The sequence below is a fragment of the Manacus vitellinus genome, unplaced genomic scaffold (genome assembly GCF_001715985.3).
Source record: "Manacus vitellinus isolate BGI_N305 unplaced genomic scaffold, ASM171598v3 scaffold_21_pilon, whole genome shotgun sequence".
NCBI lineage: Eukaryota > Metazoa > Chordata > Aves > Passeriformes > Pipridae > Manacus > Manacus vitellinus.
In genome coordinates this window covers 4,920,649-4,946,387 of record NW_021939546.1, presented here as the reverse complement: position 1 = coordinate 4,946,387, position 25,739 = coordinate 4,920,649, and the positions used below count along the sequence as shown (strand labels likewise).

The following is a 25,739-nucleotide window of genomic DNA, read 5'->3' as shown; positions in this document are numbered from 1 at the left end:
CATCCTGGGCTTAGTTGTTTTACTGCATTCAACATTTGGGTTTGTATCTTTATTTTTTAGGCTACACTCTGATGCACCCATCCCTGACCAGGCCATACCTGCTCTCCGAGCCTCCTCTCCACACGGATATTATCCATTATGAGAACATCCCCAAATTTGAGCTGGTGCGCCAGAACATCCTCAGGTGAGGAACTGGGATGCAAATGCAAACATGAGCAGTGCTCAGAAGTATTGCTGGAGGAATTTTAAGAGAATGGAGGGCAGAGTTCCTTTTCCTACAGTATCTGAATACTTGGATGGAATTTTTTTGTTCCCCAATAGTTCTGGTTTGGTTTTTCCTCCAACTTTTTCATTTATCTTTGGGTGTGTAGGCAGTGATTCCCACATCTGATCTGGGGGATACTCCTTCTAATCTCTCCCTTCCATGTCAGGAAGATTTTTCACTGTTTTATCCAGGTTTTTCTTTATCCTTTGCCTGATCTGAGTATGTGTGAGCTCAGAATGTGGGGGTACACGAGTGCATTTTCAGCACACATACACTTTTCTTCACCAAGGACAAATGACAGTTAATTCCTTCAATTCTTATGATATTTTTATAAATATACAGCTGAAGGGTTTTCCTTAAGTGGTAACAATTTTGCTCAGTGTTTAATAATAAAATGCTGAATGTTTTATCTCCCACTGCAGCATTCCCCTGGGCAGCCAGATCATCACAGTTCCTGTGAACTCCTCACTGTCTTGGCATGTCAACAAGCTGAGAGAGATTGGAAAAGAAGCCTATAATGTCAGCTATGCCTGGAAAATGGTAAGGGAAAAAAACTAGGATGGCACAGAGTCAGTTTATAGCTCTATTACCAGTTGTAAGAGCTTTAGGAGAGCTCCTAGCCTTCCTTTCTTCAGCTTAGAACATATCTGAACACTAATCTTGACCTTGGGATTAAAATGGAATCTTAAGGTTAAATATAATCCAGGTGAATTTCACTGATGCCAGAAATAATTGGCTGTTTCTTTGTGCCAACAAACTCAAGAGAGTACTTGTGGATCATTTCACAGCATTAAGTAAAATCCAACCTAAAAGATTAGGCTGAGCAGTTTTAAGAGATTAAATCTGTCATTGTTTAACAGAAATTCACACAGGAGGGTATCTGGACCTGATTTTCTAATATTGTAATGCTGCATTTAATATCAAACACCCTTTGCAGAGCAGCTGGAACACTCCAGGCTTTGCTAGTCTGGTTATCGTAGGGTCCTTAAAATATGCAAACCAGTAAAACATGTGGCACATGAGACACATGGAGTGGAAAGGATAAAATCTTACTTTTGGGAGTTCATTTGTCTGTACTGTCCATAAAGGGAATACCAGTGTGTGTTTATCCACTGTGAACCTGCAGTCTCTCCTCTGTTAATGATACTTCAAAAAATATCCATAAAACAGTGCTACAAATTATTCATTGAGCAACAAAAGGAAGGTCTTATTTAGTTTTCTGGGGAAAAAAGAGATTACAGTATTTTTATTTGGTGTGTTAACTATGGCAAAGTGGGTTTTGTACAACTTAGTGGCTCCAATACATACAAGTTCTGTACATCCTCCACATTTTGTTTCTGTTTGATGACTTGCTCATGTTTTCCAGGTCCAGGACACGTCCTTTATCCTATGTGTGGTGGTGATACAGCCAGAAATCCCTGTTAAGCAGCTGAAGAACCTCAACACAGTGCCCAGCAGCAAACTGCTCTATCACCGGCTGGACCTGCTGGGCCAGCCCAACGCCTGCCTGCACTTCAAGCAGCTGGCCACCCTAGGTAAGGCTCTTCAAGTGGTCTTGACCACCTCAGAATCCCAGAGTTTAGGAAAACACCTGCAAGATCAAGTCCAACCTGTGCCCGATCCCCTCCTTGTCACCCAACCCAGGGCACTGAGTGCCACGTCCAGTCATTCCTTGGACACCTCCAGGGATGGGGACTCCACCACCGACCTGGACAGCCCCTTCCAGTGCCTGACCGTCCTTTCCAGGAAGAAATTCCTCCTGATGTCCAACCTGACCCTCCCCTGGCACAAATGGAGGCCGTGTCCTCTTGTCTTATCACACATGCATGTTTCTGCAGAGTGTGGCAGCAGAAAGTAAAACTCTTCTCACAAAACACTGGAAATACTCTCCTCTTGAGAGGCTTTTATTTCCAAGGCTGGCTGTCCAATCAGCTGGTACCTTCTTATAGCTCTTCCTTGATCATAGTTGCCTGCTCAATGCTGAGCACTTACATGGATGAATGAGTGGGGCAGATCATCAGAGTATGAGATAAATGCACTGTGAGTTTTGCTCAGAGTTCCCAGAAATTGGAGTGGGGACAGTGAGAGATGTCTCACCAAGCTTAAACTAAGTCCCCTTCTCTTGGCTGTAAAGCACCTTACTGACAAGTAACGTAGGATGAAGCCCTGGCCTGTTGTGCGGGACTGACATTCTTTTGACTTTGGATTTATTGAGGTTTTTCACTGCCAAAAGCATTTAATGCCATTGAAGTCAGAAGTTAAGCCTGTTGGGGGAAATGAGAACTTCAGTGGTGTGATGGATTCCAGACCCTCCTTACCTGCTTAAAAATTCCCAGGTTACTGGAACATTCCTGCTTTTGATAAGCTAAAGTGGTTCTGCTCTACCTGAGTCATTTCATTGCTGGAAAGAGGGAGGGTCTCCATGGCAGTTCTAATGTCTGGGAAGGATAGAGAAATTAAAAACCAGAATTTATATTAAGAACATAGAGGGTTTTTTATATAAACATCCTAAGTTGCAAACTTTAATATTTAGGTATTAATCTTGGGAGGTTTGCTAAAATCTGTGCTGTATTATAAGAAATTCTGAATTAAGTGCTTTTGTTTGTAGCAGGGTTTGAAGGTCTCCTGGTGGATTAGTGGCACAGTTGTGAGACTTTCCTTAGCTATTTGTGGCCCTGCAGTATAACTGAGATTAGACTGGAGGAGTTATGGAGGGACTTGACAAACCTATGGAAATTGCTTTGCCACTTGTTTAAAATGCAGGGATTTCTTTTTCTTTAATGTGGTGCCTAGTCTTGATTATCTTATATCCAGAAAGATATAAATGGAAAATCTCCAAAAAATGCAGTACTAAGCTGTCAAGTGGAAAAACTTCATGCAAGCAAAATGCAACCCCATCAGAATATTTGGTCTGGGAAGCAGATGAAGGAGCAAAGCAGAAGTTTGTAAGTGATGGCTGCAGCACACATGGCTGCTGGATGGGGCTATGTTTTAGAGGAATGTGACTAAAAGCAGAACATTTCACTGGCTGCACTGAAATTTTTCCTCTAGATACCATTCCTCACAGGGAATTCGGGTTCCATGGGTCAAATATTCAGGTTCCATGGGTCAAATATTCAGAAAAGACCTTCTTCTCAACCTTCAGCTCTGCATTGTCATGACCATTTCTCCTTTTAAAAAGAAAAAGCTGCCTAATTTTGCAGATTTTGTGCAATGAAAGTTTGCCTTCTAGTTTGTTCTGAAAATCACTTCAGGCAGCTGCACTTTTATTGGGGAGCTGCCTCTTCTGCACTTGTAATTCTCCAATTGTTCATTGTCTGGGACTGAAAATGCTCATTTTCATTTTCCTCTGCTATATGTAACCTAAACACAGATAATTACTGTCTTCTTCTTTAGCATAAAATCTTTCCTTAAGGGAAAGATTACAGCTTCTGTAATCTTTCCAAAAGTAGGAATTCAGAAGTTGTTTAGACTTTGAGAACAAGGGCACTGAAATACCAGATAACACACGGAGATCAGAGTAAGTGGACTAATGTTGTGACTTCTGTATTTTGAAGCAGGAAAGTTAGTTAGCAACTCAAGTGACTGGGGAGACAACTGTGCTAGGAAGTGCTCTGGTTTGGGTGGAAAACTTCACATTTCCTGCCTTCCCTCACAGTCCACAATGACCTGAGAGTGGAGGAGCAGGCGGAGGAGTGGACAGTGCATCAGTATAACTGCTCCCACACATCCTCAGCTGGGACACCACATCAGAGACTCTTTTGTGGTACCAATGTCTTCACTATGCAACATGTGTAATGCATCATCCTTAAATTTCTCATGCTTTGGTGTTTTTAGAAAGCCCTACAGTGATGCTCTCTGCAGGCAGCTTCTCCTCCCCCTACGAGCACCTGAGCCAGCCTGAGACGAAGCGGATGGTGGAGCACTACACGGCCTATCTGAGCGACAACACGCGGCTCATCGCCAACCCCGGCCTCAAGGTACGGCCTCGGGGTCACCACCCTGGGCAGACCTGGGTCACCATGTCCCACACCTTTATATAATCACAGAATCTCAGACTGGGTTGGGTTGAAAGGGACCTTAAAGCCCATCCCATTCCACCCCTTGCCGTGGGCAGGGACACTTCCACTAGACCAGGTTGCTCCAACCTGGCCTTGGACACTTCCAGGGATGGGGCAGCCACAGCTTCTCTGGGCAACCTGTGCCAGAGCCTTACCACCCTCACAGGGAAGAATTTCTTCCCAGTATCCCATCTGCCAGGGCCTCACCACCCTCACAGGGAGGAATTTATTTCCAACATCTCATCTAAGAATAGAGAGAGGAGGGAGAGGGCTTATTCCCCAGGAGGAGCGAGTGTGAAAATTTGATAAGCAGCTCTTGAAACAAACCCTAGAAAAACTAAAGTCACAGTAAATTTTTAGCAGAAATATCTTTGTATTCTTAAGCGTATAAATGAGAAGTTCCTATTTTATGTGCAAGCAGAGCATTATTTATATTTACTTGAAGTGAGAAAACAAACTCTGAAAGCCACAGAGATAACAACAACAATATTTCATAATAACAAGCTTTTCCTTTGCTTGGAATGTGCCGGATCCGTGCGGTGTGAGAAGACTTTAACCAAGTAATTGAGTTTAGATGATCTCCGATGGCTCTTGGGGAAGCCCCGCCAGCAGCTTATTATCTTTTCATGCAAGTCTTGGAGGAACCCCGCCAGCTCTCCTTTGTTTTGCAGTTCTCTGTCAGGAATGAAGTAATGGCAACCAGTCACGGCACCGATGAATGGATGACACAGATGGAGATCAGTGGCCTCAACAGTTACATTGTGCGCCGTTACATAGCAACCCCCAATGGGGTGCTCCGCATTTACCCCGGCTCCCTCATGGACAAAGCATTTGATCCCACCAGGAGACAATGGTGAGTTTTTAGGGTCCCTTTATCAAAGCTTTGCAGGGCAATAACGAAAATATTTGGAATTGATTTCGTAGCCTGAGGTTTTTTTTTTTTTTTTCATTTCACTCGAAATGTTTCCATCGTGTACTTAAGCACTTTGCTTAAGTGCAGCCAGTTAAAACATTTATTGGTTCTAATTTCAACCCTTTTTATTTTAGGTGGTAGTTTGTGTTGCAGATCCCAGCTATGGCAGATGGGAACATAAATATTCAGCAAATGAGCAACCCCTTCAGGGATTAGCTGATTCGGGAGCGTTTTCGGCTCCTTGGGCCATTTTTGGTTGTAAATATTTTAGTCTTTTTGTTTGTTTATAGTGGGTTTCCTCACTGATTTAAAGGAGGGATTTGCTCTGGGTGTTAATTATGCACCAGCATCTGATTAGGGCAAATAGTTGTGTACATTGGGATGGGAACCTGAGACCGGAGAGGGCTTGGAGAGTGTTCCACCATGTGGGATTTGTGGGAAAGACCTGGCCAGGTGCTGCCACAGTGTGACACTAGGAAAACACGAGCCACCACCAAGTCCCAACCCTCTGGCAGCTCTCCTGACCCATATTTTCCCTGAAATAATCCTGCCCATAGTTCCTGATGAGCTTTTCTTCAGGTTATTTACCTTTGCAATCCCTTGTCTCCATTTTAAAAGCTCCCAAATTATTTTCATTATTGTTTTGGGGTTTGGTTTGAATTGGATTTTCTTTTACATTTCACTGACTTTCTTAATCCATGGTTTGAAAAAACTCTGTCTGCAGCATGAAATGGTGTCTTGGGTTTTATATAAAGCCAAATTTGTAGTGTTTTGGAAAGAAGATGCAAGGAAAACACTGGGAATAAAGTAGAAGTGAGTTAAGCTGCTCATGGATTGATGCACTAGGGTAGAGAAAAGCTAAGTAATCACTTTTTCATACACAAAAGTGTTTCCAGCAGTTGTATAAACTTTCTTATGACAGTAGGAAGATATTTGATGTGATTGTGGCTTATTTTATGCTGACAGTGAGTTTTAAAAGAGATTGTAATTTGTAATCACTGTCTGACATATTTCTGCATTTTCTTGCATCAATTCTGTCATTTCTCTTCAGTTTGCAATATAATTTTACCAGTGTTTGCTTTGAGTGTGAGACTGCTGGCACTAAGTCAGATGTTGTTCTGGGGAACAAATGTCTAAAATTACATTAATATTTGTATGCAGAACTAAATTGAGCTTTTTTTAATGCAGTTGGATGTACTGGGGAACCATTTGGTCTGGTTTAGGTACTAATTGTGCTTAAATACTTATTTAATATTAAGAAACATTAATTTGGTGGGACATTGTTCACAGTGTGAAGAATCCAGTGTCTGTTTACTTTGGCAAAATAAAAGATACTGTCCTAAAGTTACAGTAATAATTTTTCACTAATTATGAACATTTCTTTTGGCTTCTCTTAGGTACTTGCATGCAGTGGCTAATCCAGGACTGATTACCTTTACTGGGCCCTACTTGGATGTTGGAGGGGCTGGTTATGTTGTTACCATCAGCCACACAGTCCATTCCTCCAGGTAAATGGTGTTGGAGGTTTTGTAAGGCAAGAAGATTCCCAATTATCAAGATTTGATTTGGGTAGGAGAGAAGAATACTGGGTGACTCCTGTGTGTTCAAGAACTGAATAAAGGGCTTTTGGTGCAATATAGTCTGACCTTGTATAGATTCAGTGGCAATAGTATATTGAAATACTGTGAAAAATACATCCTATATGAATATATAAATTCTGTAGCTTTATTGATATACATATAATATACAGCATAATACAGAATAATAACAGCCTATAGAAAAAAGGGATTGATTAGTGAGAACATGCTCCTGGATGAACATGAGATAAGATGCCACGTGTGCATGACCAAGAATTGGGAGGAGAAGAAGGATTGCTTTCCTTAGGCAGTTTGGAATGTGTTCCCTCTCTGCTGGTAGTTAAATGCTTCTCCATCAGGGCTGCTAATCTCTAAATTTCCTGAAGTTGCTCACACTTACACTTACACTTCTGAAGTTGTAAATACCACGGTGATGTTTGGAAAGGAATAAGAAGTGAAAGCAGATCCAAAAGCAAAGAGAAGTCAGGCCACAAATGGGCTTAATTAAAGAGCTATCCATACTCCAGAAATTGGGGAGCTCTACCTGGGCTGTTTAAATCCAGCACTTTCTGAACAGGGTGCCTTTGGGGTCAAACCCCACATACAGCTGAAGGACCATCACAACAGATGTTGATAAGTTAATTTTGGCAGGAGAAGTGGGGTCAGTCCAGGAGTTGGACTGGAGGGTCCTTGTGGGTCCCTCTCAACTCAGGATACTCTGTGATTCTCTGAAATGACCTTTTCCTGGAGGACCAGACTGGTTTTGTCCCAGTTCCCTCCTGGCCCTAAGGCTGAGGTTTGGGATGTAGGATGTTTAAAGGAGGCCAGTTTACAGAACGTGTAGCAAACATTTCTTTCATAAACTCTGCCAAGTTTCAGGAAGAGTAGTTAATTTTGATTTTTACACGTTGTTTCTTGTAAGACTTTCACTGTGGCTTCTGCACAGACCCCATCCAACAGCCCACAAGTACAAAGTACTTCTAATGTACTGGTAAACACAGATCTCAAAGCCAGCAGAGTATGGGACATTGCCTCTCTACTCTTCCCAGAGATTCCTCTGCCCTCTGTGGGATTTCCCACCATGGGACATCTGCCTGTGTGTTTTGGCAGGAGCATTATCAACTCCAAAGCCCTCGTGGTGCTTCTCACCGAGGAATTTACTGAGGGGAAATAAGCACTTTTGGAAGTAGAGAAATGCAATTAATCACAATTCTGATTTTTATCTAACAGGAGATGGTTTACTTGGCTTTAAGAACTTAAAGCTCATGTGGGTTATTAGAACATGATTAAAGAACGGTTAAACAAAGTTTGGCAGATGTGAGTGTGATTCCTGGGTAAATATGACCTCTGAAGCTTATAGTCACATGCAGTTCTAATCCCCAAAGAGGCCTGAGTTAAAAATCCAGAGGGGTGGGGGAGAAATCCATGGCGTTAACAGGCATTTTGGCATGAGAGACTGCTGGGAGGGTTTAAATACCAACATCAGTGTGTCTGGAGCTGACACTTACCTCTCATTCCCGTGTCATGTATATCTTACTTCTTTTTTTAGAGGCTTGGAATAGAAGATTCATGTAAGAAGTTGTTTAATACAGTTGGTATCAGCAAACCAGAAGGATTTAATGCTTAAAAATGAAGCTCAAATATTTACAACCTTCCTTATGGCTTTATGTCTGTTAGGACAGAGCAGGAACTTGAGAGCTTGATGCCCTGTCACATACAGTTAAATGTATCTGTGCTGCTTCCTGTCATCCTTTTCCCTTTCCTTCTCCACGAAATGGGTTACATTAACAATAAATTAAATGCAGGTTTTTAAAATCTATGTTTATATACCTACAAATTAGATCTGACTACATCTCCACTGTACTTCTTGAAAAGCAAACAAACTCCAGTCCAGTAAACAGAGCTGGGTTTACATGGATAAGGAGTTGCCAGAACTCTGCTTTGTGTAGTCCAGCAGTGCCTTTCAACATCATCTTTTTCAGAACGTTTTTATTCCTGTCTTCAGAGATAAAATTATGTAGAAAAGGAAATTTTGAAAAGTAACAAGTCAAAGGTGTCTCCTTGGTCATCAGTGTAAGGTCCACAGAGGTGCAAATATTATGCCCTGAGATTTGAGGAGGAGCTGATCCTTTTGTGTCCTTCAGGGATGAGAGGGGACTTGGTCTGGCTGTGTCCTCTGAGTCCTGCAGGGAGAAAACTTGGAGAATTTGGGTGTTGAAAATGGAGGAGAGAGAAATTCCCTCCTCACTCAGTCCAGCTGCAGGTTGCTGCACATCACCCCATTGTATGATCATTTTCATAACCTGCCCTAATAAGTATTATTTATTTATTTATTTATTTATTTATTTTATGCCTAAGATTCATAATCCCTCTTACACTTTGGAGTTTTAGGGATTTAGCACAATGTCTATGGCAGCTTCACGTTCAGGTCCTCACCTGGGGGCTGAGTAGAGAGGAGGGTGCAGGTAACCCCCCCAGCTGGTGGGGATTTGGGTACTGGGAATGCAGGAACTGTGTCCTGCCTTCATTTGTGAGGGTGGGCAATTTTTATTCCTAATTTATGTTCCTAAATATTAAATGTCTGTAGGTGGTAGGGGGTGTATGTTGAGTGGAGGGAGAACAGCCTGTGGGGAGAAGGGTGTGGTCCAGTCCCGGGCTGTCTCCTGCCTACTCCATGTGCTGGTTGTGTGAAGAGGAATTTATGTGGAGAAACTTGAGGATTTGCAGCAAATTCCCAGATTCTCACTGTTCCCTCCTTCACAGCTGCTCCAACTGTCCATTCCAACATGAGCAGGGTGAGCTGAGCTCCCATGGAGGTGTGGATGTGCTAGGGAAGCCAGTCCCCTTTCAAGCAGAGCACTAATTAATTAAAACATTAATTAATACAGCCCTGAAAGCCTTTCCCTCTTTTTTCCTCCCCTCTCTGCAGTGCACAGATGTCCTCAGGACATTCAGTGGCAGTGATGGGCATTGACTTCACCCTGAGATACTTCTACAAAGTTCTCATGGACCTGCTGCCTGTTTGTAACCAAGACGGGGGGAACAAAATCAGGTAAAGCTGTTCCTGCAGGCAGGAAATATCTAAAGTATTCATTTTCTTTTTCTTTAACCAGATGACCCAGAGGTTCTTTCCGACTTAATTTATTCAAGGATTCTGTTACTTTCAGTATGTGTTCTCTGATTTTGAGTAAAACTTGTACTTGTCCTTCTCATAAAGATTACATGGATGCTTTTGTTATTCAAGATCAAACTGCCATCAGCTAAGTAAACAGTCTGCAGGATTATAAAAGCAGAAGATAACTGATTTTATTTTTTTTTTTGTTATATTTAGACTTCACTGAAATTCTGGGGGAAAAAAAAACATTCTTTATTAAATGAACACACTTCCCAGTTCTTCTGTTTGTTTTAATTTTACCTATTTAGTTACTGTGAGCATGTAATAATGATACAGTATCTTTAGTTATTTTAACTGTGGTTATTAAAATATACTTTTGTTAGCTTTTTCTCAGAAATACATAGCACAGCACTAGTCAGAAGAGGTCTGATTTCATCTGGAGTATCTAATTTCATTCAGATCCCTGTGTATCTTAGTTGTTCCTTTCTATCCTTTTTTGAAAAATCACGTGGGGGGGTGGGGTAGACTCTGGTTTGGCTCTGGAGTGATTTGATAACATGGTTTGGACATTGTTGTTGGTTCTTTGTTTGCTTTTAAACCTTAAATTTGGGAAGGGAAGTGGTTTTCTGTCATCCTCCCAGTTCTTTTCTGGTTTGGGTATTTTTTTATATACTTTATGGTGTATAAGAAAAATAAACCAGGATTTCTGGTTTGGCATTCCTCCCTCCCAGTAAAAAACAACTGGTAATCAACAAGATCAGATCTTTATTCTGTTCCTACATTCCCTAAATGAGGAATTTCGAGCATATTGTTCAATGTTAGACCATCCTAATACAGATCTAATGCTTCTGGCCTCTGGGTGAATGCAGGTGTTTGGGGTTTTTAGAGTATCTCTACTAAACTTTTTCTCTCTGCAGAGTTCTGGGGTCACCATGAGCCCAGTCATTCTCCTGTTTCCTACAGCATCTTCCAGGAAAAAGGGAAAACACACCATTACTATGTGCATTTCTAATGCAAAACCCCCCCAAAAAGCCCAACTCCAAGTTTTCCTGACTGCTCTGTACACTTAAGGAGTCCAGATGGCTTTCAGTGCTCTCTGCTCTCCCTCCTGGCTGTAGGGATCTAACACACACCACAGGAATCACAGCCCTGGAAGTCACAGGGCCAGGATCCAGCCAGATTCCTGCTGTGCCGAGGACGTGGCTGCCACCACGGGAACATTTGGGAGCATCCAGTGGGGCATTTACTTTCCCTGTGTCCCTTCTGTGGCCACCAAGTCTCTTGATGTTGGTGCCGTCCCAGTGCTGTGGCTGTGGAAACAGGAGAGGGGGAAAACAGGGTGGATTCAACCTCCCAGCACACTGGTTTCTGGAGTGGGACACAGATCCAACATTGCTTCCCTAAGATCACACAGGAAACTAATGGGAAGAGTGAAAACAGAGAGGAAAAGTTGGGAAGGCTGAGAGTGAAGCAGGAGTGATTTATCTCCCCCTTAAATTGAATTCTGAAGCAGGAGGTCATTAAAGGGGAGTGTGAAAGCTCTGTTTAATTAGTCACATAGTAGATTAATAAACTATTAAAACTTTCCAAGTTCGTTATGCTTCATTTCTTTCTGGATCTTCCCCAATCAGACAATCCACTGATGGGGTTTCCTTTCTGGTTTTAATCAGCTCCATTTCCAGGTGTGATGGTCCAGGCTCGCTGGAACAGTAACAGATGGAAAAGCTTCAGGAAAATACTCAACACGTTCTTTAGAGACACTTTGCAGTGAATTTGTTTGATGACCCTGTTCTTTTCATACATGGAAGCCTTTAAAAGTTCCTCCTCTAGCTGTAAATTGAGGATCATGTTTTATTTCACCCTGTTTCTCTGAAGGCCTCACGAGGGGCTCTCACTGTGTTCATTGTGGACAGGTGCTTCATCATGGAGGACAGGGGGTACCTCGTGGCACATCCCACCCTCATCGATCCCAAAGGACATGCGCCTGTGGAGCAGCAGCACATCACACACAAGGTCTGGCTCCTTTTCCTCGGTTTATTCCCATAATTTCTAATTTCTGAGCTGCAGAGCAGTTGCTGTTTGTGTCTGATTCCAAAGGCATAAAGTCCCACATTTCCCTCTTAGGAGCCTCTGGTAGCAAACGACATCCTGAACCACCCAAACTTCGTCAAGAAAAACCTCTGCAACAGCTTCAGTGACAGGACAGTTCAGCGGTTTTATAAATTCAATACCAGCTTAGTGGTAAGTGTGTTTTTCTATTTTATTTTGCTTTTGAATGTACTTTGGTTGGGTTGGGTTTCTTTTGGTGGAAACAAAGCCTTGCCAGGATCAGCAGGCGGGGCCGGGAGCCAGCCTTCCGTGTGGATTGGCCTCTGCTCCCCTCTCCAAACACAAACCCAGCGCAACTGTGCTCACATGAGGAGCCTGTTGACACACAGGGCTTATGGATGTGATCCTTGGCCAGCTGTGGTTGGTGTCTGCACAATCTCAGCCAGCATCATGAAAATAAGGGCAATTCTCTGTTGCTGGGTGAGGATTTCCACCAATAATTAGGATTTGTTTGCTTTGCATCCTCTGACTTGACCTCTGGCTTCCAGCTCTGACCAGTGTCACATCCTCCTGTGAGGTCTTTATTAACTTATCTTTTTGTTATGGGTCCAAATAAATCCATTTACTGGTGCAATGTAGGTAAGCATTCACAGAGTATCATTTATGAGTCTGAATCCTGAATGTTTTGTGGTCCCTGCGAGTTGTGTGTGAGCTTTCTCTTGTACTCAGCCACACTGAGGGGTCTAAACCAGGGTCTGTCATCCCTCACAGCACCACAGATCCATGCTGGCAAAGTCACTCCAGAATTATTCCAAAGATGTTAAGCTCTGTGGGAGAACCTGCTCTTGAAATAATGCCTTTCAGTTGTTACTGAGAGAAGGTGGTGGGAAATAAGTGTCAAAAATATTTGAAAATCATGTCAAATACACTGATTTATGTCAGCTAGGCTTAAACATTTTCAGATAGGCTTAAATGTTTTCCCCACACTTGAAATGCAAAGTAGGAAGTGTGTTATTGTGAAGGAAATTGTGGAGGTTGGTGCAAAAACTTCAGACAGTGGCATGGAAAAAGGAATCAGGAATGAGTCTGATCCCAGCAGGACAGTGCTAGGGTGTAGTTTTTATGGCACACGTGCCAGGAAGTTTTCAGCATGTGGTGGTGGTACCTCCCTGTCACAGCAGAGCCTCTGTGGAGGTCACCCAGCCATGGCTGGTGCAGTGGGGACAGGTTGGCAAACGATGGGAGGGAGTGAAATGTCACCTGCTGATGCCATATCTTGTAATCTTCACAAGGAAATCATATTCTTTTCTATCTTCAGCAAAGTCTTTTCACCCAGTAGTACCTTGGAAGCAAAACTCAACAGGTTGATGAACACTTTTATGAAGGTGACACTCCCACACATTTGTGTTTCCTTGGAAGAGGGAGAGTCTTCAGCTCCCTAAACCAACGTTTTACACCACTGACACTCTTTGTTTTTCCCCAGGGTGACCTGACAAACCTTGTGCACGGCAGTCACTGCTCCAAGTACAGGCTGACGAGGATCCCAGGCACCAATGCCTTCGTGGGAATCGTCAATGAGACCTGTGACTCTCTGGCTTTCTGTGCCTGCAGCATGGTGGACAGGCTCTGCCTCAACTGTCACAGGTGAGCAGGGCATGGACAAGGAACGGGCTGGTCCAGGAATTCACTTCTTCCCTCCTCCTTGATTCAAAGTTTACAAAAACTCATTTTTTTTATAAGCTAAATTGGTGCAAAACTGAAGGCAAAATGAAATAGTTGCTTTGCCTGTGCTCTTTGTAAGAGGCACAAGGACTTGGGGTACCTCTAATCCTTGCCAGGTTGTCAGAGTATTTAAACCAGAGTAGTTTGTTCTTGAGATCACAGAATATATGAGTTTGAAGGGACCCATAAGGACCATCGAGTCCAACCCTCAGCCCTGCACAGGACCATCCCCAAGTCACACCACGTGCCCCAGAGGATCATCCAAACACTCCTTGAGCTCTGTCAGCCTTGGTGCTGTGACCACTGCCCTGGGGAGCCTGTTCAGTGCCCAACCACCCTCTGGGGGAAGAACCTTTTTCTGAGATCCAACCTAAACCTGTCCTGACACAACTTCAGACCATTCCCTGGGGTCCTGTCCCTGGTCCCCACAGAGCAGAGATCAGTGCCTGCCCCTTCTCTTCCCTTCACGAGGAATTTGGGATGTTTGGGTAGATGATGTTAAAAGACCTTGAGAAATTCAGTGGCTCAGAGGCAGTTTCCTGTGGGCCAGGCCCTTTCTTCTGGCATATTAATGTCCATGATTTTATGTGGACTGACATAGTTTTTCATTAAGGGGATCCAGAAGATTTTGCCTACACCATCATTACATGTTTGTCGCACTGGCAAGAAGGATCTTTCCATCTAGATCTGAGGCTTGGCCAGGGGTTTCCTGCTTTTGGAATTCCAGAGGCAACTGTCATGACGTTGTCCTCAGTCCCAGTGCAGAACAGAGCAATCCCTGTTCCTGGGGAAGGAGAAGGGTTACTTTAACAGCCTTCTCCATGGGAACTGCTGTTCCAGAGCTGTGCCGTGGGGTTAAAATCCTGGTGCAGTGTCTGATGGGGTTTCTGTGTGTTTTCTGCCCCTGAAGGATGGAGCAGAATGAGTGTGAGTGTCCCTGTGAGTGCCCACTGGAGGTGAACGAGTGCACCGGCAACCTGACCAACGCCGAGAGCAGGTGAGAGCAGATCCCCAACCATGGACAGCAGGGGCACCTTAATTAACAAATCACTGCCGTGTCCTGCTGACTTACAGGTGACACAGCATCTAACAGGCAGTATTTTTAGTATAATTAAGCAGATGATATGCAACTGGAAAAGGAGGTGTTTTTAACTGATTATGCTTTGCCTGCTTTTGTGATACCTGGCTTTGCTTCTTGCCCCACTCCAGGAACCCGAGCTGTGAAGTCCATCAGGAGCCCATGACGTTCACAGCCATCGACCCGAGCCTGCAGGATGCCCTCCCACAGTGTATCAACACCCAGTGCAACCAGAGGACAGAGAGTGGGTAAGCTGGCCTTCTCCATCCCTCAAAACACACTGCTGTGGAAATAATCCAGTGGAAATAGCTCTTCCTCACATGTTTTAAAGAAAACAAAAAGAGAAAGTGTCCTGGTTCTAGCCAGGTAGAGTTAATTTCTCCTCAGTAGCTGTTCCAGTGCTGTGTGGATTTGGAATGAGAATGGTGTTGATAAGACTGATGGTTTGGGTTTTGCTAAGTTGTGTTTACCCCAAGTCAAGGAACTTTTTCTTGTCTCATGCCCTGCCAGTGGGAGGGGGCATAGCTGGGACAGGTGACCTGAGCTGACCACAGGGATATTCCACACCATGGAACTTCCTGCCCTGGAAGGCACCGAGCTGGGTTGGGAAAGGGAGGGGTCTGGTGTCAGTCAGCGGGTGGTGAGCAATTGCAATGCACATCACCTCTTTCCTTTTTATTATCATTATTATTAGTTACCATAATGATTGTATTTGACTTTATTTTCAATTATTAAACTGTTCTTATCTCAACATACAAGTTTTACTTTGATTCTCCTCCCCATTCCACTGCAGGGGGGGCTGAGGGGGCAGCTGCATCGAGATTAATTTCCTTCTGAGCTTAAACCATGACAGAAGGAAATAAAAAGTAGGATGGCAGAATGAGGTTCTGCTCCTGGCATTGTGTGGAGAAGTTTGAGGGCTTATTTTTGCTACTTCTGAGCAGTCTCCAGGCACCTGAGATGGCCAGAACACATCATGCTCTGACCAGACTTCCCAAATCCTTTCTTCCATCCTCCAAAGGCTGCAGAAAAAAATTGGCCAGACTTCACCACACTGAGAAATGTTTTATTGGAGGAGTTACAAGGAGGAGTTCTCCCTTTGCTCAGGCTGAGTGATGGAAGAAAAAAACAAAGCAGACAGACTTGAAGGTGCATGTTGGAGATGCAGCTTCCCTGGGTAACTTCCCTTGTGATACTTGAGCATTTCCATGGAAGTTTTTTCTGGCTAAACATTACGTACATGAGGGTTTTGGGGTGATTTTGGTCTCCCTCTGCCTCGTGATTCCCAGACAGGCTGACCTTTGCAAACAAGAGGCGTTGGATTGGAAAGTAACTGTCTCTTCTTTGGTTTCTAATGCTCAGGGATTGCTTTGGAGTGTTGGACTGCGAGTGGTGTATGGTGGACAGCGATGGGAAGACCCACCTGGACAAGTCCTACTGTGCCCCTCAGAAGGAGTGTTTTGGTGGCATTGTGGGAGCCAAGAGCCCGTACGTGGATGACTTGGGAGCAATAGGTAACTTGGCCTTTCTGAGCAGGTGCTGCCTTTAACTGCTTGTATTCCATAACATGCACTGTCAGTACAGAACATGCTTCACATGACATTTATATCTTAGGCCAGTGATAAATCAGCATAAAAAATGCCTCAAGCAGTAAAGAAGCAGCAATCAGGCCTGTTGTTAGTATTACATTTTTGAAAATACTGATGTGTAGCTACAGGTGCCTGTCTTTAGGATGTATCCTTTAAGATGTATCCTCTCTGAATTTCTTCTCCTATTCCAAGTGTGTGCAGTCGAGCACCCAGAAGCCCTTTCAGAGCTTCTCTAAACTTTCATGCTGTTGATTTAAACCTTTGTGCAGAGCATTTATGGTGGGGGGGGTTCTCTGTTTTGTCCCTTTTGCTTTAGGAGATGAAGTCATCACTCTGAACATGATCAAGAGTGCCCCAGTGGGCCCAGTGGCTGGGGGCATTATGGGCTGCATCATGGTGCTTGTCCTGGCCGTGTACGCGTACCGGCACCAGATCCACCGCCGGAGCCACCAGCACATGTCCCCGCTGGCTGCCCAGGGTGAGCACTCAGGAGACACAAATAGCAGGCTGGGAATTGAAAAAAAAACAACACAACAAAAACCCATCCAAAAAAGCAATCCCCGAGCTCTTCCCTTGGTTTTGGTTTGATGTTTCACCCTGTTTTGTTTCACTTTTGGAGCCCTTGGAGAAGCCAGGCCTGGCCCTGGGTGCTGTGTATTGCTGCCCTCTCCTGGGTGCAGCCAGACCTGCTGCTGCCCAAGGAGTGCTCAAAGCCCTCAACATGCAGTTCTGCTCAGGGAGATAAATTAAGCTTCTTCCAGAGCTCAAATGCTAATCCCGCCTTCCCAACTCTCTGCCCCTTGTCACAGCAGACCCATTGCACATATTTAGTTCTGCCCAACAGTGCTGCTTTTGGAAGTGATACAGTTTTCACACCCTTTTGCTTGGTCTGTTTGGGATGTATCTTTTTTCACTTGTGTCTCCTGCTTCTGGTCTGTGTGATGCTCATGGAATGTCTGTGCATAGATAGATAAAACCACTGAAGTCTGAGAGAAAACTGTGCTGGGAGAAGGGATACTGGTGGAAAGATAAAGATATAAGGGTGAGAACACCTCCCTGGAAGTGTCCAAGGCCAGGTTGGATGGGGCTTGGAGCAACCTGGTTAAGTGGAAGGTGTCCCTGCCTATGGCAGGGCATTGGAAGGAGGTGATCTTTAAGGTCACTCCCAACCCAAACCATTTTGTGATTCTAAGTGTGATCAGGGCTCATTACCTCTGTATTTGATTATGCCCCAGCTCTGTTTTAAATCAGACAACTTTCTTCAGAACTTCAAAGCTGGTTCCTCTCAGGGGGAGGTGGGGTGTGGCATTTTCCTGGTATTCCCAGCCCCATCTGTATTGGAAGAAGAGCACCCCCAGCTCAGACCATCTCTTCACACACAAAGTGCTCCCACTCTGTTGCCAGGGTGACAGTTGGTAGTAAGATGATCCAAAATTTTTCTCTTAACAGTTGCATTTTTCTGTTTGTAATGGTGTGTAGAAATGTCAGTGCGTATGTCCAACCTGGAAAATGATAGGGACGAGAGGGACGATGACAGCCATGAAGACAGAGGAATCAGTAAGTACCAAACCACTCTGCTGTAAAAAAATGTTAAACTAAAGGAGCCATTTGTTTTTTAACACTCTAGAATTAAAAATATATGAGGAAGCCCTGTGCTGAGCCACAGTAGTAATGACAGAACAGTGTTTTAACTCAAACTGTAACATCCAGTGCACCTTTAGTCTCTTGCTGAAAAATTACATTTTTCACTTTTAAAAGATTATTCTCCATTATGTGTGGAGGAGCTTTGCCCCTTACACCCCCTGGTCATGACCACTTCCAGAAGTAACTCTGATCAGCTTAAAAATTGCCATTGTGACAGCACAGGGCATGGAAAACTCCTCTCCTTGTTCAGCCTTGGAAAGCAGAAGCCAAGTCTGGCAAGTATGGCCAACAAACCTGGCAGTAAATCTTTGCATTAATTTCGATGCCCAAAGTTCTTTGCCATTCAATCAAAACGGCACTTTACATGATCCTGGTATGCTGTAAGCTGAGCTGGTCCACCTAAACTCCAGGAGAGCTCCAAGGTCAGACCAGATTTCTCTCTCTGGGCCCTCACTAAAACAATACTCAAGATTTGAAACTGTGTCAACACTCAAAGATGGAAAAATAAGGATTCTGAGCTTCATGGCTTGCATCTACTGCTTCTCCACGTCCCTTTTAGTTTTGTTTTGAGTCAGCTTTCAGTGCTGTCACAGGTTCTGAAGCATTGGCACAGTAATTCTCTAAATTCTGTTAATCCAAGGTGAATGAGTTTGGCTAGATCTTGATCTATTCCACATTTAAACACCACTCTTTACTCCTCCTCTGTCAGTGACCAGTGACCGGACCAAAGGGAATGGCCTGAAGCTGTGTCAGGGCAGGTTTAGGTTGGATCTCAGAAAAAGGTTCTTCCCCCAGAGGGTGACTGGGCACTGAACAGTCTCCCCAGGGCAGTGGTCACAGCACCAAGGCTGCCAGAGCTCCAGGAGTGTTTGGATGATCCTCTGGGGCACCTGGTGTGACTCTTGGGGATGGTCCTGTGCAGGGCTGAGGGTTGGACTGGATGATCCATATGGGTCCCTTCCAGCTCAGCAGATTCTGTGATTCTTTTAAGAAGTACTGCAGAAGAATTAGTTACAGAAAGTAAGAATTAGTTACTGTTCAGTGAGACCCTTGGTTTACGCCCGGCTGTGTCTGTGTGTCCGCAGTCAGCAACACGCGGTTCATCGCGGCGGTGATCGAGCGCCACGCGCACAGCCCCGAGCGCCGGCGACGCTACTGGGGCCGATCCGGCACCGAGAGCGACCACGGTAAGGCCTTGGATCACTGCCCCGGCCCCACAGAAATCACTGGGGTGACCTGGGTTCCTTCAGGTGTCTGGCACATTGCAGATAAGGCAGCCAAAACTCAAACCAACCAAAAAACATTCTGCTGTGTTGCTTCACGGTTAAACAGTTCTGACACTTGGTCTGTTCAGCCCAGGGAAGAGAAGGTTCTGTGGAGATCTCACAGCACCTTCCAGTATCTGAAGGGGCTACAGGGAAGCTGGAGAGGGAACCTTTATCAGGAACTGTAGTGACAGGACAAGGGGAATGGCTTAGATGGGATATTAGAGAGAAATCGTTTCCTATGAGGGTGGTGAGGCCCTGGCACCGGTTGCCCAAAGAAGCTGTGGCTGCCCCATCCCTGGAAATGTCCAAGGCCAGGTTGGACAGGGCTTGGAGTAACCTGGGATAGTGGAAGGTGTCCCTGCCCATGTCAGGGAATTGGAACAAGATGAGCTTTAAGGTCCTTCCAACCCAAATCATTCCATAATTCTAAGATCTTCCAGCACCTTTAAGCAAATACTGATCACCATTAGGTTCAGGGAGTTTGGGTATGTCCCTGCTGCCCTGAGACTAAGTCTCTTTAAATCTGGAAAGCTGTTAGAAGGGTGTAATGCTGTTGACTCATGAGGAGGCTTAACAGAAATTAAGAGGAGGGTTAGACAAGTCTGCACAGCTGTCACCTCTAGCTGGGAGCCATAGTGGCTGGGTATGTGACAGCAGACCTGTTCCAGTATTAAACAGTGGTTGCACTAATGGAATTGCTGAGGGACAGGAAATCCAAAGGCCAAAGCCTTGGAATGTGGATGAACAGATGTCTGTGAGCCAATCTTGCTGTAGGAGGAATTACCCTGGATTTGGGGCCAGATTACCTGTGCTGAGGCAGATTTGCCAGATTAATGCTCCCTTTGCTCCATTTCTTGCAGCCCTAGGAAATCCTTCCCATCTTTTAGTCCTCCTGTCAGGGTCAGCAGGGGAACTGTCCTACCTCCATCTGAAATGTGTGCCACTATTTTTAGTTCCTGTAATTCCATCTTCTTCAAAGGGCTGCCCAGTCTCCTTCCCCAATTCCTCCCTGCCAGTTAGAAGCCATGACTCAGAGCATGGGAAATGAGAGCCAGCTTTGGGTGCTCAGCCTGCTATTTTTAACACTCTTCTTTTAGGTGTCTCCAGCTGAAAACCTGACCAAGATGCTCAGAAGCACCAGTGGTTCCTCAGTTTTTGAGAAGGATTATTTTTCTGTTTAAAGCAAGATATATTTCCGTTTAAATTGCACTTGTGTTTCTCCATTTAGAGATACTGAGATGGATTTGTTTGTACTGCAGGCTGGAAATAGCTGGTTTCAGTGATAAATCCAAATCTCCCAGTAACTTGAAGCACCTGTTTCAAAGGAAAGGGACCTGTTAGGAAACAGTTTTCTGGCTGAGCCTGCGAGGGTTAGCTGTTAGCTGCCTTTCTAGTGACATCATTTCCTTAGGATATCCCAGGGAATGGATGTCTCACCACTCCTGATCTGTTTCTTTTAACTTTTTAGACTCCAGTAGCAGATATTTTAGCCAAAAGAGAGCCCTGAGTTAATTGCACCACATGTATGAGTTCAGTGGGAAGTGTCAGTACAGTTTGGCTTAATGGACTTGCTGTTTGAAACCCTTCCCAGGAGGATTCCATAGATTTCCTTAAGTATGGAAAGCTCCCCAGCTTTAAACACACGTGCTTGGATTTTGCCAACAGACCCTCACAAGTGAAAGGTGCTCTCACCCTTCTAAAAATTAAATACTAAGATTATAAAACACAATGATGTGAAGAGATTCTGCTGCTTCCAGATACAGTAACTGGCAATCCAGGAAAGGTGTAGATGGTAGGAACAGAGGTATGTGGGAGTGGATCCCACTTATTTCTTGTCTGTTTAAAAATCCAGGTAATATCTAACAGATTTTTTTGGGGTGGTATCTTATGTTTTGGTTTTGAAATCGGTGCCAACAATTCTGCTGTAACAAATTGCTGAACACATGGTTCTTGTTACTGTTTGGGGTGGTACAGACCCAAAGTTTATAACCAAAGATGGTGGCAGGGAAAGGGACCCATTACAGACTTACAGGAGGGGAAGGTTTTCTTTTTGTTTTTCTGTTTATTAAGGAAAGTAGTTTTATTCTCTCTGTAAAGCACTCTGTGTCTGGTTCCATGAAGGGTGCAGCAAGACCTTTTAGTCTTGCTTTTAACCCTCCGTGCTGCCGATTCATTTCCTTAGGCTACAGCACGATGAGCCCTCAGGAGGACAGCGAGAACCCTCCGTGCAACAACGACCCGCTGTCGGCCGGCGTTGACGTCGGGAACCACGACGAAGACCTGGACCTGGACACCCCCCCTCAGACAGCCGCCCTGCTGAGCCACAAGTTCCACCACTACCGGTTGCACCACCCAACCCTCCACCACAGCCACCACCTGCAGGCTGCGGTCACGGTACACACTGTGGATGCCGAGTGCTGATGGCCGACGGTGCGAGGGACAGGACCGCTGAGCAGCTCAGGGGCTGCGCTGCTCCCCTGGGACAACTTCACTGACTTCCCCAGTAAACTTAGGCATCAAAGCTTTACATTTTTATAAATGTAAGGTCGGCTCTGAACTGGAGACGTGCTTGATGAATGGACCTGCCAAAACATTGAATGGAATGGAGCAGGAGGCACGTTAGACCTCCAGGAGCGGGGCCGTGAGTTTATACAGCAGCTGGAGCTTTGTGCTGAGCCAAGAGGAGAGAGAGAGAGCGCTTAAAAGAGCCAGAGATGATTTGGTTTCCTTAACTGGAAGAGCAGAAATCTGTGCAGCTGAAGGCTACAGAAGTGCCAGACAGAGCAGGGGGAGGGCTGTTGGTTTCTCTGCGCGTGGAAAGTTCCCTGCTCCGACATTGCTGTATGGAACCTGGGACAATGCATCTCAAGATTTTTAAGTAAAGGATTATTTTTCTACTATTTATTGAACTTCAAACTTTGGGGGGAGGGAGGGAGAAAATGTGTTAGCAATTCTCAACAAGCACCACATGCATCCTGTGATGGTGAAGTGGTTCTTCTAAAGGAGACACATCTGTTCCTTATTAGCTGATGTTCATCCAGTGCCCCACTCTGCAATGGGAAAATGAAGAAGTCCTTTCTGACTCGGTGTTTACATTAGGAATGCTTTCTTTTCCACAATGGTTTTCTGTAAATATTCCAACCTGATTCTTATTACAGTATTGTCTTCCGATTTGCAGAGGAGAAATCCTGTACTCCATAACTAAAATTCTGAAAGTTCTGCCCATAAATCTCTCCAGCTTTACCTCTTTGATCATCCTTAAAGGATTCCTGTGTGGAAGTAATAAAGAATTTATTTAGCATTAGTTGCCAGATAATCCCAGATGGAATCTGTGCCATTCTCCTGTTTCTTTAGGACACTGTTGAGACCAGAAGTAGGGATAAACCAGTGTTTTGTAAAACTTGGGTTACTGTGGAAGAAATCTTGAAATCATCATGAGAAGCTGCTGCTGTTTGTCTGGAATTTTAACATTGCTTGGTAATTCAAACAAAGATTAATCAATGTCTACAACACAGGGCATCGTAATTATGAATTAGTTTGAAATCAGTGTTGTATTTTAGGTTCACATTTTGTGATTATGAGGATATAAAAACACTCTTGCACTGTGCATATGATAAACATCCATTTATATGTAGGTTTTTTTTTAAAAATCACTTGTTTTAATTAATATGGTACTTAATACTGTATTATGTAAAAATTGGTTCTTAAACAGTACAGTAAAATAACTATATGTGTGATACCAGGATACCCCTTTATACTATGTATAAAATTAAAATCTCTAGTGAAATAAACTGTATATAAAGTATAGATCTGTGAATAGTGGCTACATGGAAATGATTCTGTCTCAGTTTCCTTTTCTGGCTGAAAAAGTGCTGTAACAGGACTGAAAATTCACTCAGGTTCCTCTACTTTTACCAACAGCCTTGAGAGATCCAAACTTTACATATAAATGACAGTATCGATGTAAGTTTTAAAGCCTTTTTTTTAGCTTGTTGGTCATTATTTAGGAAGCGAACATTTCTGGAAGTGGTCAGCCACTGCACAGACTCACCAAAGCCAAGAATTTCAGGGTTTTCTTTTCTTATCTGCTCCTGAAAACTCCGTGGCTCTGGATTTGCCATTCTGTGTTTGTATAGGATTAGGTGGAGGCTTTTTGCTGACCAGGCAGCTGCAGAAATCTATTGAGCTCTGCTTTGTGCTCTCAGAGCTCTGCATCTGATGCCCTGTGTGTCAGTCTCTAGACCCAACTTGCTAGAATTTCTAATTTTATGTCCAAAATCATCCTGGATGGTGGATAGTGAACAAAGTGGCTGTTTTGTCAGGTTTGTCTTCAGAAGAAAATGCATGATTTTAATCTTGCTGCTAGACAAAGAACAACACAGCCAGGATGCAGAATGTTTAAGCATGAAGGGAAAATTGCTTTCAGCACAGAAACTGTTCACCTCTGAGTTTTAATAAGAGTTTGAGTGAAACATCAAACAAGATGTTTTGTGGATTCTTTTTGTCTTGTAGAACTCATAAAGTTGTTCTCTCTAAAATTCAGGCATAAATCAGGGAAGTTCTAGCAAGGACATTATTTGTTCAGCTCTGTGAACCACAGGAGGTGGAATTCAGCCCAAAGCTGTTCCCACACCACAGAAGTGTCTGTGGCAGGTGAAGCCCAATTTAAGTTATATTTTGCCCATCTACAGACAGATGAAGGAGTTTCACTCTGCAGATGAAGTTCTTCAACTTAAGTATTTGCTCCCCAGTTGCAATTTATGTCATGCACAGAAAATACAAACTGAGAGAAAGAAGAACACACCTTTGGCTTGGTCTGTTCCAGTGCTGATGTTGATTCCAACCAGGTAAGTCTGTGGAGCACATTCATAGTGAGAAGCAGGTCGTTAAGTCCAGCTCTAATTAAACTGCACTGTTAAATGTATATGTACAACCTGTGTTTGTTCATCCACACTGGCATATTCTCTGCTATGTTTTCTAGTGGGACAAATAATTTTTGACCGAAATGTATCAGAAATATTATCAATAAGGATGGACTTGGTGATCCTTGTGGGTCCCTTCCAATTCAGAATATTCTGTGACTCTGTACATTGGAAAATGGCATAATATTAATTACTTTAGCTACAATACTGTATCAGTAGAGATATTTTTTTGTGGTTCTTCACATTCCATGCCAGCAGAAGGTGCTTGCAGAGTTCTGTTGCAGCTCTGCCAGAAATGCAGCAGGTTGCAGAACCTCTTGGAAGTCACAGCAATAAATCCCCCCTTTTCCCTTAAAAGCTTTTCTGGAGCTGCTCCTCGCTGCTCTTTGGTCACTTTTCCTCTAGGACATACAAACTTGATCTGAGGGGTCTGACAACTCTGCTTAAACTTGAAGGTCATGAGAAGAGCCAAGGCTCTTGCTGTTAAAGAGTAATTACAGGGAAAACTGATTTAGAGGTGTGCCAAATCCCATCTCCAAATGCTGACAGCTGACCTTGTCCCAGCAGGAATGCTGGGAAAGATATGATTGTTCATTTAAACCAAAACCTGATTATGGGTGTAATTAGCGTTATAAGAAGCTGCATGATAGCTCTTCATTTTTATTGCCTGTGTTGCTGCCATGGCCTTCCCTCCCCATCATTATTTTACTGTGTTGACTGAGGAGCAAGATCATAAAACAAGCAGTTAAACCCTGAATCCTCCTTCCCTATAACTGTTCAGATTTTATAACCATTAATTTTCCACTTATTTCATTTTTGCAGCATAGATGTATTAATTTCCTGTACGTTTTCTCTTATTCTTGGTGAAAAAAAGGTTCTTTTGAAATGAAAACAAGAATTGCCTTTGATTCGTGATCATTAATGTTAAATTGACTCGATGCTTTCAGTATTTGAGCACTGAAAGTGTATTGATTTTTCCCATATCCAAGTAACCTGCTGCCTGCCCATGGAGAAGCTGTTTATATGGGCTTTATACATTGCTTGGAAATGGATTGAGAGGATTTGATCATTTGAGATGATTTTTTATTTGTTTATGCCCTTGCCTGGATAAAAAGTGTGATTTGGAACGATGAGTCTGTTACAAATTGCCCATGAACATTTTATAAGGCCACGTAAGCCATGAAATATTATCTTTACCCTTGCCCTTGGCAAGGAGAGAGAAGATGGATAAGAATTCAGGAGAGGTTCACATGCAGCAAGAGTTGTGACTATAACTGGTCAAAAGGAGACCTCGGGCTTTCAAAGGCTTTATTCTGTAAAGTGACCCAGAAATGGGGATGAGGAGAGAAAGTGCATTTGTCAGAGGACAAATTATGAGAGTAAACTGGCAGCAAATATGGAAAAGGGAGAAAAAAATAGGATGCAAAAGTCCTGGATCAAGTTAAGAGAGTGCAGGTATTCCAAAAGGCTGTTTGCAAGTGCAAAGATTAATTTGCAGTGTTCATAGCTCTTGGCTACCCATTTAATTTGTTTTTA

At 43.8% G+C, this 25,739-nt stretch overlaps 1 protein-coding gene across 4 annotated transcripts in view; it reads left to right on the top strand.

Annotated features, from left to right (window-relative positions):
* CACHD1 (cache domain containing 1) overlaps positions 1–23,086 on the top strand; it is a 90,751-nt gene extending 67,665 nt beyond the window's left edge. For 2 of the 4 annotated variants that reach the window (XM_018072348.2, XM_018072349.2), the window contains exons 11-27: positions 61–184; positions 688–805; positions 1,632–1,800; positions 4,103–4,245; positions 4,998–5,179; positions 6,637–6,747; positions 9,746–9,868; positions 11,845–11,944; positions 12,056–12,172; positions 13,464–13,624; positions 14,613–14,699; positions 14,912–15,028; positions 16,143–16,294; positions 16,686–16,847; positions 17,849–17,926; positions 19,099–19,200; positions 21,464–23,086. In XM_018072348.2, coding sequence (XP_017927837.1) covers positions 61–184; positions 688–805; positions 1,632–1,800; positions 4,103–4,245; positions 4,998–5,179; positions 6,637–6,747; positions 9,746–9,868; positions 11,845–11,944; positions 12,056–12,172; positions 13,464–13,624; positions 14,613–14,699; positions 14,912–15,028; positions 16,143–16,294; positions 16,686–16,847; positions 17,849–17,926; positions 19,099–19,200; positions 21,464–21,702 — 2,285 coding nt within the window. In that variant the 3' untranslated portion in view covers positions 21,703–23,086. Of the gene's footprint in view, positions 1–60; positions 185–687; positions 806–1,631; positions 1,801–4,102; positions 4,246–4,997; positions 5,180–6,636; positions 6,748–9,745; positions 9,869–11,844; positions 11,945–12,055; positions 12,173–13,463; positions 13,625–14,612; positions 14,700–14,911; positions 15,029–16,142; positions 16,295–16,685; positions 16,848–17,818; positions 17,927–19,098; positions 19,201–21,463 lie in introns of those variants that run through there. The other 2 variants (XM_029959710.1, XM_029959711.1) reach the window with 2 other exon arrangements.
* The last annotated feature ends 2,653 nt before the right edge of the window (positions 23,087–25,739 follow it).